Raw genomic sequence first — 20,340 nt, 5'->3', positions numbered from 1 at the left:
TAAAGAAAGACTGCAAACACTGATGGTCCCCTTTATATAGGGAAGCAACTTGCTTTGCTTTCTATCATTTGATGTTCTCTCACTTGCAGCCTATGACACAGCTATTGTTTACTATGTCTCTAGATTCCCCAACTAAGCCGCTCCAAGAATCAGTGCTGTATTTTCATTTCAATTTTATCTTGAAATATGGGCAGAAAAAGTTGGGTACAAGAGGAGAGGAAGCAAAATAAAGACTTGCATTTATTCTTGCATTTATTGTAAATACAATATATTTCCCATCTGTGTGCAGCACATGGGCAACTGTAAATGAAAATTACCTTGGGAGGCTGATTTCGCATCCATTACTTTGGACCTCATCTGAGTTGTTACTACGGCAAAGTAAGTAGGTTTCAGTAGAGCAAAACAGTTGGTACAGGGTTAAAAGAAGTCTACAGCAGACCCCCTCCCCACCCCATCACTGCAGAAATAACCTCAAAGACAAATAAGGTATTCCTATTTTGTTCAAACAGCAAGACGGGAAGAAGCAGGAAAGATTTCCCAGCAGCACCCTAAAGTTGGTGAGCAACATCTGTTCACACAAACTAAAGATGGACCTCAGAAAAAAGAAGACAAAAAAAAAAAAAGACTCAATAGTTGCAATCGTTAGTTTTAACAGCAAAAAGATGGTACAGTACTGTGTTTTACAAGATCATATTAATAACTTTAAAATCTAAAAAGTGTTGAAATATCATGCTAAACAGTAGGAACACTGTAAACAGTTTTTATTTGTTCACTAAGGTTTACATAAAACATGTTAATTCAGTTTTAAAAAAGTCTCAACACAAAAGGCAGTAGTTTGGCTTTTTATTTGTAAAGGACAAAGCATCTCCTCAATTAAAATCAAGTTCTAACAATTCTGAAGAATCCACAGAGGCTATGTTTACTTACAGTTAATATCAGAAAAAAAATTTGTTAACATTCCAGATTACTGTAGAAAAAGTGTATACCACACTTACGGCATACAAGATTTGTAACAAGCAAAAAATACCCTGTTTTAAAAGTAACCTCCCTTCCAAATAGGTTTTCAATTTCGTGCACTCTCTCTGTAGGCTTTACATTTAGAATCCTCTATATAGAAAAAGGTACAACAAATTAGTACAGTATTTATTGCAACAAATTAAGGATGCCAAAATATATACAAATTACATTAGTCCCCCCAACTTGCATACCCTCTTGCTTCTTATTCCTCCCATGAAGCAGTCTCCTTCTCTGGTTCTAAGATTAAGTTCTTTCACTGAAAGGCACGTACTTCTCTACAACAGAAGAAACAGATGCATTAATCTGAAATGCCCTGTTTCAAGGGGAACTATAGCCTATATTTTTGAAGACCAAACATTATGAAAAAACCCATAGAGATGTAACATTTTATTATTAAATTTGCCTTTAAAAACTTATAGTTACCATAGTGAAGCAAAGTGCCATAAAACTCCATTCATTTAACACTCCCAAATAGAAAGACCACCAAAAAACTTGGGGTTTTACCATGCTGGATATATTTTTAAAATTCCAAGGTTCCTGAATTCCTGTTCAAACTTTGGTTACTCTTGGTAGCATTCCGTAACAGGAATGGTAACAAAAATAGAAGTGTTCTTCCTTGTGCCTTGCAGTGCAGCAAGGAGTGTATTTGTAAAAACAATTTAATAAGGATTGTAAACTATGAGTGTGATATACCTTTGAAAAAAAAAAGATGTGATATTAGGATACTATACCTCAGCTGACATGTAGGCAAAGTTGCATGGTGAGAAACCAAAAGTTTGAATTTCAAACTTTGACATGTAATAGTATGCTATTGAACGAAATAGCTAAAACATCCCATTCAGGTAAGATGCCCCAAACTCAAGATGCACTGAGACTAGCTACATGGGTGATGACGACAGCAGGAGTACACTTAAATCGCATCTATGTTACAACAGATGACACTGTGGACTTTTTTCATATAGCTCTGAAAGAAAACAGCAACACTCGAAGTAATAATCATATCAGCACACCAGTATACCAACACTGCTACACTAATTTTATGAAAGAAGCCTAGCCTTGGAAAGAGTCAAATAGATTTACTAGCTAACCCCAAAAAGCCAATAGGGATTTCTAACATATCATTTCTAACATATCCAAAGTGTACTGTAGAGTATCACTTTCAAATTAGCTCGATTGTTTTAGTAAAGAAAAAAATGAAAGGAGAGTGGATACTACTACAGTCTATTAACAGGTCATAAAGAAGGAAGACACACAACTATTTTCTATATAAAACAATACTTATATAATTTGCTGTCCATAATAAATGTATATGAACCCAACAGAACTAGATTAGATTTTCCTGTAACAGTGTTTAGATTTTTAGAGCTTTCCATTATGAGTTATGAGGGTAAGAAACTTATGAACTGAATAAGGTGATTGTTGACTGTAGTTAAGCAAAACTGCAACTGTAATTTACTTAAAAGACTAAACTCAAAAACGCTTAAAAGCCTCTCTTTCCTTGTTCCCTCATTAGTTGTTCCAAGCCTGATAGCATATTTATCCTACCTTAGAAAACAAAACCAGTCATACCTATGAATTACTGCAAGTGTCAGGACAAAGTGTAATGACATCTCCTGAGAATAGCCGAGTATCATTATCATCAATTTGTCCTCAGCAACTCTTTGATTACTTAAGCATTTTGTACTCCCTTTGGTCATTCTTGGTTAAGCAGCAATGTGAAGACTGATTACTAAGCTTCAATGCAGATGCAAAAGACTTAGTTGAAAGAAGGGGAAAGAAATTAACCAAAAAAAGTACGTTCCAATTAAGGATTTTAATTCTGGGTGGTTTTTTTTTTTTAAGGTGCTCTACATTAGTTTTCAAACTTCACTCCCAGCAATGCCATTGCTTTGTAAAGTTTGGACAACATTTTATCACGCTGTTCTATAGAGATTTGTAGAGTGCATTCATATTGTTCAGCACTGTTTTCTTCCTATACCACACTGTTTCAAGATAAGAGGTAACTTAAAATTTTGAGAGCTCCTCCCCATAAAGGAGAGCACAGCAAGCTCTCAATATACATAAATGGAATAATTCATATTATTGACTAAACATAATTGAAGTCCTTGTTTCCTCAAGGTCCCAATATCAATAATGATTTTGATAATTTAAGCACTAACTTTCTGAGCTGTCTTGAAACAACAGTAACATCTTCCTTTATTATCTACAGTTACACTCTTCTGAAGGTATTACTTCTGATCTGTTTAGTCAGTTTTCCTCAGTAAGTTAACAGAAACGTTGAAATTAACTTTGGTTAGATCACTCAGTTGCTCCAATACAATCACTTTTCTTGCAGTTTGACTGAGAGGTTGACATTATCATCTCTTCTGTGAACAAACATCACATTTTAGGTCACTCTGCAGCCCCAGAGGGCAGAAATAAGGTATTCCTACGCCACAAGTTGCATCACTCTATGTATTTTTTCCAGACTATGACATGTCCAAACATTACATGTCACTTCTCTCTCCACTTTTTCTGGGCTCTTTTGACTTGGATCAAAACATCGGGTATTGTTTTCCCAGCTGATGCTTTTAAAATCAAATACTACTTATTTAGCAGAAGTTCCTTCATCAACAAGATACCACAGTGTGTGAGGAACTGTATCTATTAAAATAAATACTTGATTTATCTTACAATAGCTATGCCATCAGCTAAAAGAAACACTACTAATGTCTTCAAACTGTCTGTACGGTATGTCATACACAGGATTATTTTTAAAATAGTCTCCATTTTCAGATATTTCCAAATTGCCTAGTATAGCTAAACTAAAGGATGATTTGCTGCAGTACTTCAATTTGAGCTGAGTATTTGGAAATTAGGACGAGGATCCTAATGTGAATTTTTTTTTTAAATTATCACAATTAAGGGCAAGTGCAGTTCAAAGCCTGCTATTACAAACAGTTTGCTTTAACGCAAGTTAATTTGTTCACCATAAACTGAATTAATTTCAACCACAAACCATAGAAAGTGTAGTGGCAGAAACATTAATTTAGGACATACTTTGACAAAATCCATATTGGGACCAGAGGTAGGGTAATCGGTAAGACAACCACTTATTGAGTAGAGTTTCCAGCATTAAGTTCTGAAGGGGAATGAACAGAATATGTTCTACCTGATTGAATAACCATGTTAGAAATATATAAGATCCTTCATACAGCTATATTTAGAAGTTACCAGGTTTGTCTCTTTAGACTGATAGGCAGTTAACAAGCGTATATACATTTCAGCATCACCCTAGTGTGTTTGTGCGACAAAAAGAGAAAAGTAAAAAATAAGGACCTCAGTCTAAACCATATTTCTTTTGTTACTGTTTTCACTTTCGTTTCATCTTTATACATCCTGTCAGAGGCAAGAATGAAATACCCAAGAATTAAATAACTGAAGTATGTAAACCAGGTAACAACAGTATCTACTTTACATACTTTGCTAACTCCATAAGCAGCTGTAAGACTATGATAGCAAAATGGATATGTAACAATTTAAAATTACTTTGCATATTAGATACTTCTACAATAAAATACTTGACTGCATTTTTTCCTCCCTCAAATTGAAGTGTTTAGAAACATACAGGGGAAAAAAAAAAATCAGACATCTGCCCTCTGAAAACCTCTGATATTATTTTAGTGAACTTTCACTCCAGGGTTTTCATTACTTCTATTTTAAGGTACACAAAGAAGTTTAAAGAAACAAACACAATCACTTTGACACTTTGGGGTGGTTTTGTAGCTTCAGACTTTAAAAATACAATCTTGTTTATCTTAATACACTGTAAGCGTCAAGCTAGGAATTTTAGATTTATCTGTAGAATGTGAAGTAAATTTAGACAGCAACTTACTAAGGTAAAAGAGTAGGATTAAAAGACGCATGCTGCCATTTCAGTGTCTGGAAAGCTTAACATAATCCACCCAAAATTTCCAAAATAGGTAAACTGAAAGTTATTATAAGCAGTCAAAAAAATCATAACACCTATCTACATGCATAAGACATATATATTTCAATACCACTTATTAACACACCTTCCTCTGCACTAGAAGACAAGTGCATATACCTATTTAACATATTAATAGTATGGTCCCTTTAGATAATACTGCTCTTCAGACATAATCAGCTCCTTGAAGTTTAACAACAAATACAACCATACTTGATCTCCAAATAAGCATACAAGACTATGAAGTAACCTCTATAACAATACTGTTGTTAATTGAATAATACTGTTTGTTAATGAGTAAAAAGGTTACTTGATAGTCCCATAAATAAACATTTATGAGGAAGTATCATGTTAACTGGTCATCAAATACCTCACAGTCTAGTATGTATGCTGAGTTACAGGACACCTTAAAAGACCTATGAAAGACATCGAGGGAATTCCTGGACAGAATGTGACAATTACTTATTCCACAATAGTCACAATTTATACCGGAACAAGACTAGTAACATAGAGTACCCGTAAGTGCCACATGACTAATACAGAGGAGCAGTAAGTAGAGATATTACAACTAGTTTCTTCTGATGTATGGGAAAGAAAAAAGGAAAGAGCGACTTTGACTTAGGGAAAAAAATATAATCTGAAAGACTCCCCCTAAGGAAATAAAGTTCAAAAAGACTGAACCTTTCACTTCAAGTTCCAGAACTCCATCCAAAATTTTTCCTAATAAATAGCAGAACATCTGACTTCCTACGCAAATACTTCTAACTTTTGAGACATCATGTATTGCATTTGTTGAATTGTTTTGCTTGAGACTTTCATTCAGTTTCACATTAAACAGTACTGAACCAAATACTAGCTGTGACCGGCAGAATTCATCGTCTCATCTCTTCTGATACTTGACAGTAGTCCTCACTATGACGATTCTAACAATTTTTTTTCTATGTCTTTGCACGGGCAGTGTGATGGCATTACTCAATAAGGAAGACTTTTTAAAATTTGAATTGCACAGGTTTGTTTGAATTGATCATAATGTTTAAGTGTAACGACAATAAGGAAATATAACAAAAATTTCCTGTATCTACATAGTTTCAGAGAGTGACTTAAGAATATGAACCTTTCTATGCAGCAGTACCAAACCTAAAACTTAGTGCAGGGTTATCATCAACTAACTGCTCACTACTTTAGGAACGGGAAAGCAGAATCAAGCTGCTGGAAGCAGAACTCATAGGAGAGAATACACAGGAAAAATTGAGGACCCACCAAAATAAATTAAAAAAAAAGAAAAAAAAGAAAAGAATAAAGAAGAAGAAGAGAAAGGTAAAAGCTAGTTGTCCACTTTAACATAAGCTTCAATAATGACACTGTATTTGTAACAAAAATATCCTACCTTCCTCTCCATTTCTCTGGAACTCACATGCTGAAGACAAATGGTGTTTATCTTCTTGCCCACTAAATTCTCGCCCATTTAAAATTCAAGTGATCTTGACATCCCTTCTCCAACTACATGCATATGAAACACAGTAGTCAGCTTTCTCAGTGAAACTGCTTACCATCCATACTCCTTCATTTCTATTGCTAGAAGTACGTTCAGTTTCTATATACAAACCTTCGAGGATGACTGGCATCAAATAATGTTGTATCGTCATCTTCATCATCTTGCTCTAATGGGGTTAGCTCCATGTTTTCTATGTTTGTATCCAAAACTCCGTATCTTCGGGTTTTTCTGTTCCGCCTTCTGAGCCTGAAATGTATTGTAAAACATTTCAGTTCTATAAAGTCTTCTCTACTTTCTATTTCACAGAAAACTATCCCTTAAAATGCAGCTATATTGATACTTATCACAAATTTTAAAAAAACTTAGTATATGTAAAATGTGCACACTTAGCTCTACAAAATTCAGAGGTCAGACAATTCTAATGGTCAAGAGTTTACATGTAACGATTACGGCCAACAAGAATGTCACCTGTAGTTTTATACGGAATTACCCTAATGAATACAAAAAGTCTATACAGGCACCTGGCAGCTAAATGCAAGAGCCAGGTAAAAATACATGCAAAAGCATACTTCTAGCAGATCCTACAATGAGAAAAGAATTGTCTTGCTGTATATCATCTATGTGTTTTATGCATCTCTATAGAGCAACAGATCAAATCAGAGAGAAACAGAACGAAAGTATACCAGAGAGGTAACACAAGTCATGGGTGACATTGAAACTTTTTATTATCATTTGTTTAATCTTTTAGAGCTATGAAGTTAAAAACATTGTTTATAATTACACTTTGGAATAAGAAAGAACTTGTCTAGTCAATGTCTCATATTCTTCACAGAACACGGAAGGAAGAGGCAGTGATTCACATTTCAGGATTAAGGCACAGTGCTTATCACAGATGAACAGACTGTCTCCATCTGCTTTTCTCACTTGCCGTGCCTTCTCTGCGTGGGCCTGGGTCCCACATAAGCCCCATGCACGCTGAAATGTTCTATTTCACTTTGCAGGACTACTCCTATACACATCGAATGTGCCTTGCTCAAGTCTCTGAGGATCAAGAACTCAGAACACTAGCCACTCAGCAAACATCATGCAAAGGCATCGGTTTACAAAATGCTGACAGAGTCACCTTCAGCTATGAATACTAGCAAACAGCAGCTACGTGAAAGCGATTGGACTTCAAAAAAAAAAAAAGTATCTGCTTTCTAGGCATTTAAAATGCTAAACTCAAAGTGATAGTAGCCCTTCCTTTTAGAAACTCCAGAATTTACAAACCCAAGCTAGGTGCTTAGGAAAGGTGTTTACAACATTCAGGAACTTCAATACTGGATATTTCAGAGCTAATAATTAAAAAAAGATTATTTATGCATAACATATTATGCTACTATACTATAATCTATATATAATATATTAGACTATTACTATACTGCGCATTATCACCTCTCTGTCCTGCAGAGGCACCACTTTCAGCTTCAGATTCTGTCCTGAAATTTGGTGTGCTTAAAGAATGGGGTTTTTTTAACATGCAACTTGGAAAAGCATTCACCTTTTCAGACCAGGGCAACTTTGAAAGAACACACAGCAGCAGCCAGTCTTGGTTTAGACTATATCCAGTGAATTAGACCTCCTTGTGGAACTGAGAAGCAAATGTAATCTTGTTAAGATGGGAAGGATATAAAATACATACCTTTCTTCAAAGTGTTCCAACTTTTGATATAAAAAGAAATAGTCAGCATGATCACTTCCTCCACCCTCAACTATGATTTGAAACAGCAGCAACTGTTGTGCCAGGTACTTAAGTGCTTCAGCACAACTTCAAGCACCTAACTTCATCATTTAAAGCTAAGGCTAATGAGAATGACACAAATTTCACCTTTCAGTTCCTTCCATTTTCTTCCTTCATTTCATCTGGCTGTTAGTCCTCAACATAGAAAGAAGTTGTGTACTTCAAAGTAGAAGAAAATTCTAAATCTTTAAGATGAAAGCATGATGAAAAATATGTTTGCTTCATAACACCGTGTCTGTTGTTTTGCTTTTACTAAAGTGGAACCTAAGCAATTGGCACTAGGACAGGCACTCCTGGATATTCTAACAGACTAGAAATTATTTTGACCACAAATAAAATAGGAAATGAAGGAGAGGCACTTCATGCTATATAGTCAATATTTCTGTCAGTCTCACTGTACCCTTTTTTTACTTAATGGGGTAGAAAGTGAGTTGCTACTGTGAGTCGAGAATAGCCTAAGAAGACAGTCACAGCACATGTTCAGATTGCAGATAATGCAAAACAACCTTATCACAAAGTTGGCACAAATTTCTAGATTCAAACAAATGCTGCTGAAAAAGGGACAAAAGAATTACTTGTGACACAAAAACTTTCTCTATATACATTTTAGTCAAAAGACTAAAGTGAAAAGGATACTGGAGATGCTTACGCAACATATATGGATGGTCGCCACTATGACACTAGAGCAGTGTCACGAGTGTTAACCAAAGCTAACTTAAAACCTTTTACCCTGTGACTGTTAGGAAGAAAACCCAGGACAAAATCCTAATTTCATTAAAGTCAGTAGTGCTCTCTATGCCTCTCATGAACTTAACAGAGATAATTTTTATCTTCGTAGTTACTACGGATACCTTGGATAAGATAAAGGTAAGAAAATTTATATAAAACTACACCAAAAAGTTAATGTTATATTTCTGCATGCTCAGTCCCAATCCTCCCTCAAATACAGCTAACAGCAGCAGAGGAATCCACAAGCAAATATGAATGGATATTATCTGACTAACATCAGAGATGGCATAGATAACAGACCGTTAAACAAAGAGGAGATCTAAATAAGAGAAAACTAAGAATGCTCGCATAAAAAAAAATCAAAAAAAAAATGCAGAAAGTCTGTTAAGAAATGACAATTGAAACAAAACAACAGGTCAAATTTAAAGAATATCAAGTGACTAAAGAAACAAAACTGCAAGGGACCTGGGAGGGTGGGAAGAATTAAAAAAACCCACAGAGTAAAAAACAGTAACTGCGTAACATGCGACCTCCTTTTGGGGGATACAATTCCAAAACTGATTGCTGACAGAAATCTCAAAATCTCAAGTCATCTCAGGCAGTTAAGTGCTGGCTTAGATCCCAGAACTTCCTTGTACAAAAAGGTATTCTGAATTACATATCTGTATGTTTTTTGAATGCTCACCCGGTGTATCAAATACGAACCTCTTCTGAACATGTCTGCACCAAACAGTGGCAAAAGAATCATTAAAAAGCAAAAAGCAAGATGGCAAGGTACGTGTACATGAAAGAATTTTCATTTTTACACAAAGTCTTTACCACTCGATTTAGTTTTGTGTATCAACACATTGATAGGATATAACTTGAGAAACTGTAGTATTTTCAGCGTCAAATACTACTTCACTTAGAAAAGGCAAACTTCTTTCAAGCAATAAGACAGTTCAAACTCAATTCTTACCTGAATCTGATACACACAGGTCACAGCAATACCTGTCCTTAATTCCATGCAGAAAATTAATTTAGCATAATAATTGTGTAAAATATTTTTTTCCAAGGACCTTCCCATGTATTTTTTGTGTAGAACATAGCATTGTAAGATTTGCAGGATAATGGCTTCTTATAAGCTGATGTAACTTAAACAGCCCCCAAATAACGTTCACCTTCTTTTAGGGAAATCCTGAACAAAGGAGATGTAAACATAGCCTGAAACAACTTACTTTGTCCTTAGACTGTACCAGAGAGAAAAAAAACACTGCATGCATTAGAGAAAAACCTAGCCAAACAAAAAGAAAATAGATTTTTGGTTTTCTTCTCAAGTGAGATGGCTTTTCAATGCTAATAATCACGCACAGAAGCTAGTTCTATTCATCAAATCTGTAAAGGCTTTCCAAAAATTTCAAGACTTCCTCATTCTACTGCCATGGCTCTACTTCATGCAAATTCAAGAAACTTAAATTAAATTTAAAAGGCTGGGATAAATGCATACTGTATTAGTGTTGTAAGTCCCACTCTAGGAGCATAATCAGCAATATCTTTTCTTAAAAGACGACTGACAAATACAGCAGCACTGGTCTAACAGAATTACTTAGATCAATAAAACATTGACCAGGACTCACAATATGTATCACAGAATCACAGATTGGTAGGGGTTGGAAGGGACCTCTAGAGATCATCTAGACCAACCCCCCTGCTACAGCAGGATCACCTAGAGCACGTTGCACAGCAGCGTGTCCAGGAAGGTTTTGAAAATCTCCAGAGAAGGAGACTCCACAACCTCTCTGGGCAGCCTGTTCCAGTGCTTTGTCATACGCAAAGTGAAAAAGTTTTTCCTCATATTCAGAGGGAACGTCCTGTGTTCCAGTTTGTGCCCATTGCCTCTTGTCCTGTCACTGGGCACCATTGAAAAGAGTCTGGCCCCTTCCTCCAGACATCCACCCTTTAGATATTTATAAGCATTGATAAGATCCCCTCTCAGTCTTCTCCAGGCCCAGCTCTCTCAGCCTTTCCTCATAAGAGAGATGCTCCAGTCCCTGATCATCCTTGTAGCCCTCCGCTGGACTCTCTCCAGTAGTTCCATGTCTTTCTTGAACTGGGCAGCCCAGAACTGGACACAGTACTCCAGATGTGGCCTCACCAGGGCAGAGCAGAGGGGGAGAATAACCTCCCTTGACCTGCTGGCCACGCTCTTCTTAATGCACCCCAGGACACCATTGGCCTTCTTGGCCATGAGGGCACATTGCTGGCTCATGCTTAACTTGTCCACCAGGACTCCCTGGTCCTTCTCTGCAGAGCTGCTTCCCAGCAGGTCAACCCCTAACCTGTACTGGTGCTTGGGGTTGTTCCTCTCTAGGTGCAGGACCCTACACTTGCCCTTGCTGAATTTCATTTGGGTCCTCTCCGTCCAACTCTCTAGCCTTTCCAGGTCTCACTGAAGGGCAGTGCAGCCTTCAGGTGTATCAGCCACTCCTCCCAGTTTTGCATTATTAGCAAACTTGCTGAGGGTACTCTCTGTCCCCTCGTCCAGGTCATTGATGAATATGTTGAATAAGATCAGACCCAGTACTGACCCCAGGGCACACCACTGGCTACAATATGGCTACATATATAGAATTTCTATCAAGATTACACACGTCATAAATGGCATACTTATTGCAAACCGCAAGCTTAACATATAAATGTCTCTAAATGCTCAAAAGAAATGTTACAACAAAATGACATTTTCTTGTAGTCATTTCCACCTATAGGAGGAGAATAAACAAGCTATATTACACTGTCACAAGTGGTGTTCCCCAGGGCTCAGTACTGGGGCCAGTTCTGTTTAATATCTTTATCAATGAGGGGATTGAGTGCACCCTCAGTAAGTCTGCAGACAACACCAAGTTGGGCGGAAGTGTTGATCTGCTTGAGGGTAGGAAGGTTCTGCAGAGGGATCTGGACAGGATGGATTGATGGGCTGAGGTTAACAAGGCCAAGTGCCAGGTCCTGCACTGGGGTCAAAATAACCCCCTGCAGTGCTACAAGCTTGAGGAAGAGTGGCTGGAAAGCTGCCTGGCGGAAAAGGACCCGGGGGTATTGGTTGATAGCTGGCTGAGTATGAGCGAGCAGTGTGCCCAGGTTGCCAAGAAGGCCAACAGCATCCTGGCTTGTATGAGAAACAGTGTGGCCAACAGGACTAGGGCAGTGATCATCCCCCTGTACTCAGCACTGGTGAGGCCGCACCTTGAGTCCTGTGTTCAGTTTTGGGCCCCTCACTACAAGACAGACATTGAGGTGCTGGAGCATGTCCAAAGAAGGGCAACAAAGCTGGTGAACGGTCTAGAAAACAAGTCTTCTGAGAAGCAGCTGAGGAAACTGGGATTCTGTAGTCTGGAGAAGAGGAGGCTGAGGGGAGACCTTATTGGTCTCTACAACTACCTGAAAGGAGGTTGTAGCAAGGTGGGTGTTGGTCTCTTCTTCCAAGTAACCAGTGATAAGGCAAGAGGAAAGGGCCTCAAGTTGTGCCTGGAGAGGTTTAGATTGGATATTGGGAAAAATTTCTTCACCAAAAGGGTTGTCAATCATTGGAACAGGCTGCTCAGGGAAGTGGTTGAGTCACCATCCCTGGAGGTGTTTAAAAGACACATAGATATGGTGCTTAGGGACATGGTTTAGTGGTTGGACTTGGTAGTGCTGGGATAACAGTTGGGCTTGATGGTCTTAAAGATCTTTTCCAACCAAAACCATTCTAGGATTTCTATGATTATCCTAATTTGTCCAGGTGTAAGGTACTACCCTTGCTGCAAGCCACAAACAATTTAAACAAAATCAGTTCAATAAAGTAGCAATTGCTAATCACCCTGTCTTTTTAGGTAAACTCTACCATAAACCAACCTCCTCAACTTATCATCTTTCAGCTTCACAGTATTTTAAAGTATTCTGATAAGTATGTGCCAAGGAAATTGCACCTCTCCCATCAGATCAACCTACAGACAAGTCTTATGGGCCAGCATATGCCTTCTCAAAAGTGAAACTCAGATTTTCTTGCTCAGTAGTTCCAATGACAGACTACTTTCAAATAGGTGGATAAGTTATGGGAAACACTCACAGCTCAGCAAAAATATCATGGAAGTGTTCAGTAATAGCCTGTGTCACAGAAGTAAGTTTTACCTGTCTCAGGATTGACCCAGTGCTGGGAAAGTTCCATCCTAAAGTTTTCTCACACCTTGTTCTACAAAATATGGTATAGTTAATTCACATTGTCCATTAATGTGTATTTTTAACTAAATTCATTTTCCCTGAACTATGAGCTATGTCCATTACAAAAGATATTTTCATGAAGTTATTACTTGAAGATCACTGAGCCTTTCTTCTGCAAAAGGCATGCATGAGCTATAAATTTCACACCCACGAAAGACATTCAGTAACTATCCTTCATTATAAATAACTTCCTAAAAATTTGTTTTAAATTAAAATCATGATACACATTTCATACTGAAACATATTTTGGATGTCTTACTTAGCATGCCAAATTATGTAGCACACTTTTCTCTAAAAAGAGAAAAAGCCATTTTGCCTCATCACCTCAGAAAGACTGAAGATCTAAGGGCACGCACTTATTCCTACATAAACATGGAATAAGACTTTTGTCTACAATAGGCTTTAAGTTAAAAACCCAAAATCCTCCAGACAGAGTAATCAGGAGAAAAAACAAAAGGATGTACAAATTGTAACCTTAGACTTTCTAGGCATCATGAAGAGCAATCACACACATGAGGTATTTTATGTAATTATCAAAACTAAGAAGGAAAAAAAGGCAGTAAAACTGTACTGGTAGACTGAGCAAGGCATTGCTGTGTCTCAGTTTTCTTATTGCTAACTCTGATGAATCTGCTGTATGATCTTGGTACTACGTACTTTATTCTTTGCAAATCTTCTGTTACAAAAGAAGTTTGATATATATCACAATAAAAATCCATAAAAGCCAAAAACATCTATTGTAATTGTCAGAATTAGCTATTGCAGCAAAACAAGCCTGTGCAAACAAGATGTCCAGTCCAAGGGACTCTAGAAAAGACTAAGGCTTCACTAAAATAAAACCTTTTTTCACCAACGTGATTGGAGAAAACAAAAAACAACAGTAACAACATCAACAGAAAATAATACTTTGATACTGTGAGAGTGGTAAAACACAAGAACGTGATGCTCAGAGAAGTTGTAGAATCTGCATCATTAGAGATATTCAAAACTCAGCTGAACAAGAGCTGAGAAACCTGCTGTAGATGACCCTGCTGTGAGCAGGAAATTGGAATGGACAATCTCCAGAGCTTCCTGCCAGCCTCTGTTACTCTGTGATTGTCCATTTCCGTTGTCACAACTACCAGCAATATCTCCCAAACTAAGCTTCTCAGTGTACCAGGGAAGGACAGGCGCAGGCAAACCCAACCTTTATAATCAGTGAGTTCAAACAACACGTCCCCATACAAAGCTAGAAATGAAATTAACATCGGGGGTTTTTTCTGACAGAGAAATCATATAATCAGCAGTATCTGTTGAGTAGGTTGATGAGAGATTGCTATAGTTTACATAACCATTTCCAACTAATATTCATCTCCTACATGGAGAGAAGTTAAGTGTTGGCCACATCAGCAAAGTTATATCAGCTTGCACAAAATTTTCTTGAAAATGTTATTTTCAGGGCAACATCTTCAAAGAAAGTCACATGGCTCTGAAAACAAAAAAGTCGTACCTTTATCAGAATGTATAAAACTGGTAAGAGATTGCTACCTTCCTAAATCAGGCAAAGATTTGGCTAAAGGTATCAACAGAAAGTAGCTAGATTTTCCAGGTAAAGTCTTTACTAGAACTTGAAAAACATTATTTTTAATTTTAAAATTACAGATCTTTCCTCTGAATAAATAAAGTTGAAGCATGTGTATATATTAAGTTAGAACAGAATAGAATAATGTAAGTTGGAAGGGACCTATAATGATCATTTAGTCCAACTGCCTGACCAATTCAGGGCTGACCAAAAGTTAAAGCATGTTACTAAGAGCATTGTCCAAATGCCTTTTAAACACTGACAGGTTTGGGGCATCGACCACCTACCTAGGAAACCTGTTTCAGTGTTTGACCACCCTCTCAGTAAATAAATGCTTCCTAATGTCCAGTTTAAACCTCTCCTGATGCAGCTTTGAACCATTCCCAGGCGTCCTATCACTGGATACCAGGGAGAAGAGATCAGCACCTCCCTCTCCACTTCCCCTTCTCAGGAAGCTGTAGAGAGCAATGAGGTCGCCACTCAACTCAGCCTCCTCTTCTCTAAACTAGACAAATCCAGAGTCCTTAGTCATTCCTCACAAGACATGCCTTCCAGCTCTTCCACCAGCTTTGTTGCCCTCCTCTGGACACACTGAAGGACCTGAACATCCTTCTTACATTGTGGGGCCCAGAACTGCACATAACACTCAAGGTGAGGCTGCACCAACACTAAATACAGTGGGATAATCAACTCTTAGGACCCATTGGTTACACTGTGTTTGATGCACCCCAGGATGCAGTTTGCCCTCTTGGCTGCCAGGGCACACTCATGCTGACTCATATCAAGCCTGCTATCAACCAGCACCTCCAGATCCCTTTCTGCAGGGCTGCTCTCCAGCTACTTGTCGCTCAATTTATACTTGTGTCCAGCGTTACTCTGTGCCAAGTGCAGAGTCTGGCATTTGTTCTTGTGAAATTTCATGCCACTGATGATTGCCCAGTGCTCCCAATCTATCTAGATCCCTCTGCAAGGCTTCTTGTCCCTCAAGAAAGTCAACAGCACCTCCTAGTTTGGTATCATCAGCAAAGCTACTAATGGTGCATTCAACTCCTGCATCCAGATCAATGATAAATATATTGAACAGGACCGGCCCTAGAACTGAAGCCTCGGGAACACCGCTGGCGGCCTGTCGCCAGCCAGATATAGGCTCATTCACTACAGCCTTTTGAGCTCTGCCCTTCAGCCAGTTCTGCACCCAACACACCGTGAATGTGCTCATGCCACAGGTGGACAACTTGTCCAGAAGGATGCTGTGAGGGACAGTATCAAGAGCCTTGCTAAAATCCACAAAAACTACATCCACTGCCTCCCTTCGTCCACTAGGTGAGTGACCTAGTTGAAAGATTGTAAAAAGCCCTGAAGCTTTTATATCTGACAAAAATTTTTCCTGAGAAAAATCTTTCAAAAGGAAACTGGGAGGTTTGTACCTAAACCTTAAATGTCTTATACAATCACTGCCAAAAATATTTCAGCCACAAGTTCAGATTCAAAAGCAGATGCTTCCTCTATTCCAAGTTTCAGAAGCAAGATCAACAGAAAGATGCAGCAGAATTACAGAATGAGGTTTAACCTTCCTAGCACCTAGAAGACAGCACTCCAGTTTCAAATGCAGAACAGCAACCTTCCTATTGCCAAAAACAGAACAGCAAATAATTACCACAGAAAACAATGGCAGTGGAGGAGAATTTTCTTCTTCAGCTCCTGCAATGAAAGGCTGTTATTTATTTATTTATTTGGCCTTTCCATAGTACTACTCAGAATGCCAAATTCAACAGGTTCCTGTTAGGAGGAACCAGAACACTGAAATGTGCTCTTGTCCATTTTCACTTGCTTAAAAGATTATGCCATTTCCTTTAATATATGCTATTGTCAAGGTATGTGTTCTAATGAAACTAAGATTGAAGGCTGCTCCAGAGTGATCCGTAAGAGCTATGGAGCGATTGGGATACCCTAGTTTACTTGGACTGCATGTCTCAGTAAGTGCCACGCACAGACCACCATCCTTCAACTACATTTCTGGAATAAAAGGTGAAGGTACTGGACACACTAACCATCAGTATATCTAACTACAATGAAAAGCACATAAAGAACTTTATGCATAATGAATGTGCGTTATGCATAATCACACATTTGGGCCTTGCCGAGAAGTCAATAGCCAAGGCGGCTGGCTGCTAGTGCAAGGTTTTTAAGGGTGCTTTTCTTCAGAAAGTGCAAAATAAATAAGTTTACTGAAAAAAGACAGCACAAAAGAAAGATGTTTACTGACAAAGAAGGGGAGATGGACAAATATGGTAGCTCAGCGAGACGGAAGTTTGCAAACAGGACAAAAATAACCCACAGAATGTACAAAATCACAAAATTAAATTCAGATGGAATGAAGGATGTCAGTAGTTACAAGTCCACTTGAAGAGAACAGGAGGGAGCCAGAAAAGGTGTGACAGTGATGAGTCGCATCACTGCTGTAAGCGGAGCCCGACTGAGCACCCTGCCACCCATACGCGGCGGCGAAGCGCCACCAGGAGTTTCCCAGACGCCTCAGCCGGAGGCGCTCTCCGCAAGCAGCGGAGACATGCCCTGCTCGCCGGCCCCCAGCCACGACCCTGACAGCCAACGCAACCAGCCGGGCGCGGCGCTGGCAGGGGCCCTCGGCGGCCCGATGCCTCACCACGGCGGCCCGGAAGGGGCAGCAGCGCCTCCCCCGCTCGCCCGCCCGCTCCCTGCGGCAGCGCTCCGGCCGGCGCAGCCCCCACCCTCACCGCACGGTCCGGATCACGAAGTAGACGATGAGGGCGGCACTGGCCAGCACCAGCACGGATAGGGCGCGCTGGGTCATGGGCTGGCCCTGCTCGGGCGGCGCCGACACTTCGGCCAGGCGGCTGCTGCTGCTGCTTAGCGTAGCGCCCCCGCCGGCCACCTCCGTAGGGCGCAGGGAGGCGGTGGCGGCACTCCCGGGGGGAAGGGCCGCCACTGCAGCATCCCCGCAACAGCCAGCCAGTAGCATCCCCGCCAGAAGCCAGGTCATCAGCAGCGGCGGCGGCGGCCACATGCCACCCTCTCCTCCTGCCCAGTGTGGGCCCCAATTACCCCTGCCGCCCGGTGCGGCCTAACCACGGCCGGGCTCTGTTGCCGTCTGGCCGCCGGAAGCGGAAGCGCCCGGCGCTCGGCGCTGCCATGGAAGCGCCGCCGGGCAGCCCGCCCCACTCCCGGCTGCAATCACGTGGCGACAGATGGTGCGCAGGTGGGCGGGGCCCGGTGGCAGCCGGAGCTAGGTAAGCCGCTGCGGTCGCGGGTTCTCGGCGTCCGTTGGGGATCCCGTCGCCCCGGCACTGCAACGTGCTGCTTTCTGCTCAAGCGGCTCTCTCTCCTCCCGCCGCCCCCGCTGAGCCCTTACCGGGACCGCGTGAGCTGCTGTGCGTTGGCCGGGCCCGTTAGCTGCCGGGCCCGCGGGTGTCTGCGTGACGGGGGCTGGGTGGGTAGTGTGCGCGCAGAGGCGTGGCCGCCGACGGCGGCACTCACAGCTGCCTGCTCTCCCTTCGGCCTGTCGGGCAGCGTTCTGGCTTTCAATACTTCGAGGTCACTTTTGGAGGTCAGACTCGTAAAGGGCGTTTATTTTCTCAGTCGTAATGGCCAGATGATAAGGATCTGGTGATGAGGTACCACATTCGTGATCTGCTTGGCTTTTCCTGTATGAAGCCTTTATGTGAAATGGTTAAGAAAAGATATGCAAATAACAGGAAAATAACGGCCTGAAGACTTAGACTACAGTTTTTGCTTCAGTTGAGGTCAAATAGTGGAAAGATCAGGAAAGTGGTTGTGTTACAGTGGACCACAACCAAAGGTGGTGTGGAGCAGTCGATGTAGTATGAAGCTAGTGGACATTCATGAACCTGGAGGACAGGACCCTGACTTATGTTAACACTTTGTACAGAGTGAATCTGCTGTGATGTTTATTATGCTTGTGTCACATGTGTTCCTTAAGTAAATGCTGATCCGGTAGGATAATGCTTTAGTCATTAGAGTGCATTATTAGATTAATTTCTTTGGCTCCTTTTTTGTGAACAGTAAACTACAGAAAGGCTTTCAGGGGTCAGATGTGCATATAGAAGAAGAGGAAATCCACATTGGCAGTGAAGTCTTTTCATTTGTCACAGTGTAGAAGGAAATGGATAAAATGCCAGAGTACCAAAGAAGCCTTGTACAGTAATATTTTTGCATTTGAAGTAACATGGGTAACAACCTGATTTTCTGTATAAGCAGACTTGTTTTGATATCCCAGAGGCCTTAAACTTTTCAGTTTATCAATCACATCGGGTCATGTAAAATCACATATAGATAATTTCAACAGTGATTAGTTAATAAACTATTAACAAATTTAGCCGTTTGTTAACTGAGAAAACAAGTTCAAGGTCTTGTGTCACACAATGAGACAGAACATGGAAAGGGTGAAACATTTAAATAGCGTGTGTGCCATTTAACTACAATCTGTATGCCTTCCCCTTGAAAAATCACAGTCCTTTTTATGAGAATACCATTTCAGATGCTTTGAACAACAGTTTTTTGTTGAGGGGACCATGTGAGTAAACTTTCTTGATAGCTTTTTCTGTGGTTTATAACTTTGATAGAGCTTGACCGGTTCAGGTTTCCCCACCCCCAATATCTATCAGACTTCTTCTTGCCCATGAATTCTCTTGAGGTGTATTTATTCCTGACAAGGCCAAGCAACTGCCTTCCAGCACAGTGGCTTATGACTGAGGAAAGTGTTACATTCAAAAGTCAAGAAGGAATACATTTTAGAACATCAGTCACTGATGTTAAACTGTTCTAAGGAAATGTCAATGATTCATGGACTGTGTAAGATGTAACAGTGCTGGGATACTCACTCTGGGGAATGTGGTGGCATATTGCATGGCAAACTGTATGTCAGATGCAAAGTGTGAGGGGAAAAAAAAGGGGATTGTCATGGTCCGTGAAGACTATGGCATGACTTAATATTCTCATTTTTTCAGTGTCCGTATTTGCAAAACCACCCTCTTTAAAACCGAGGGTTCTAGTGCTGTATGGCATGGGAGAGTTGTTTTTTGATTTTTTTTTTTCCAAAATGAGAAGCTAGTGCTCTTATTTCAGCAAGGTAAGATAGTCTTTGAATTTTCAGAACAGAACACAAAAGTACAGCAAATTGTGCTCTTTATTTTGAAATATAAACAATTACTGACATCTTTGAAGATATCTTTTTTAAATCATTGAAATGCATTAATTCGTTTAGTGTTCAAGTCAGGTATAAATGGACTTCAAGTTTCTATGAAAAAATTTGCTTTGAGAGAGCTGTAAGATAATTCTTCAATGAAATGTGACTTAAGTTCAAACCTGCATGTGGAAATTGATTTGACAGTCATATTTAAGGTTTTTTTCAGTGTATCTGCCTGTTAGTATTTGTTGTCCAAATTATTGCTTGGAGCCAAAGACAGGAAAGAGAATTAAAAACAAATGGTGACATTCTGTGACCATCCTGGTATATGGCAGCGTTTGAAAGAGGCGTCTTAGTGTTATATTCCTCC

General features: G+C 39.9%; 1 protein-coding gene across 2 annotated transcripts; it reads right to left on the bottom strand.

Moving 5' to 3' along the window:
* Window positions 1-353: 353 nt before the first annotated feature.
* On the bottom strand, window positions 354-19,131 carry FAM174A (family with sequence similarity 174 member A). Of its 2 annotated transcripts, XR_008574735.1 has the most exons (4): window positions 17,542-19,131; window positions 6,591-6,725; window positions 6,372-6,484; window positions 354-1,292 (listed from the first exon to the last, which is right to left on the bottom strand). XR_008574735.1 is itself a non-coding variant. In XM_054810767.1 (3 exons), the coding sequence occupies exons 1-3, from the start codon at window positions 17,829-17,831 to the stop codon at window positions 1,271-1,273; spliced, it is 447 nt and encodes a 148-aa protein (XP_054666742.1). In that variant the 5' UTR covers window positions 17,832-19,112; the 3' UTR covers window positions 354-1,270. The 2 variants fall into 2 exon arrangements, 1 of the variants encoding a protein (XP_054666742.1); XM_054810767.1 differs by lacking the exon at window positions 6,372-6,484 and having other exon boundaries at window positions 17,542-19,112.
* Window positions 19,132-20,340: the final 1,209 nt, after the last annotated feature.

This window comes from Grus americana, chromosome Z, assembly GCF_028858705.1.
Source record: "Grus americana isolate bGruAme1 chromosome Z, bGruAme1.mat, whole genome shotgun sequence".
Lineage (NCBI taxonomy): Eukaryota > Metazoa > Chordata > Aves > Gruiformes > Gruidae > Grus > Grus americana.
This window is presented reverse-complemented; position numbering and strand designations above follow the sequence as displayed.

Excerpts from the sequence above, each read along its gene's own strand:
- FAM174A (XM_054810767.1), bottom strand. The coding sequence starts at position 17,831 with ATGTGGCCGCCGCCGCCGCTGCTGATGACCTGGCTTCTGGCGGGGATG. Across the intron at positions 6,726-17,541 it reads TTCGTGATCCGGACCGTGCG|GCTCAGAAGGCGGAACAGAA; the intron begins GTGAGGGTGGGG and ends AATACATTTCAG. Across the intron at positions 1,293-6,590 it reads GATGCCAGTCATCCTCGAAG|AGAAGTACGTGCCTTTCAGT; the intron begins GTTTGTATATAG and ends CTTCTGTTGTAG.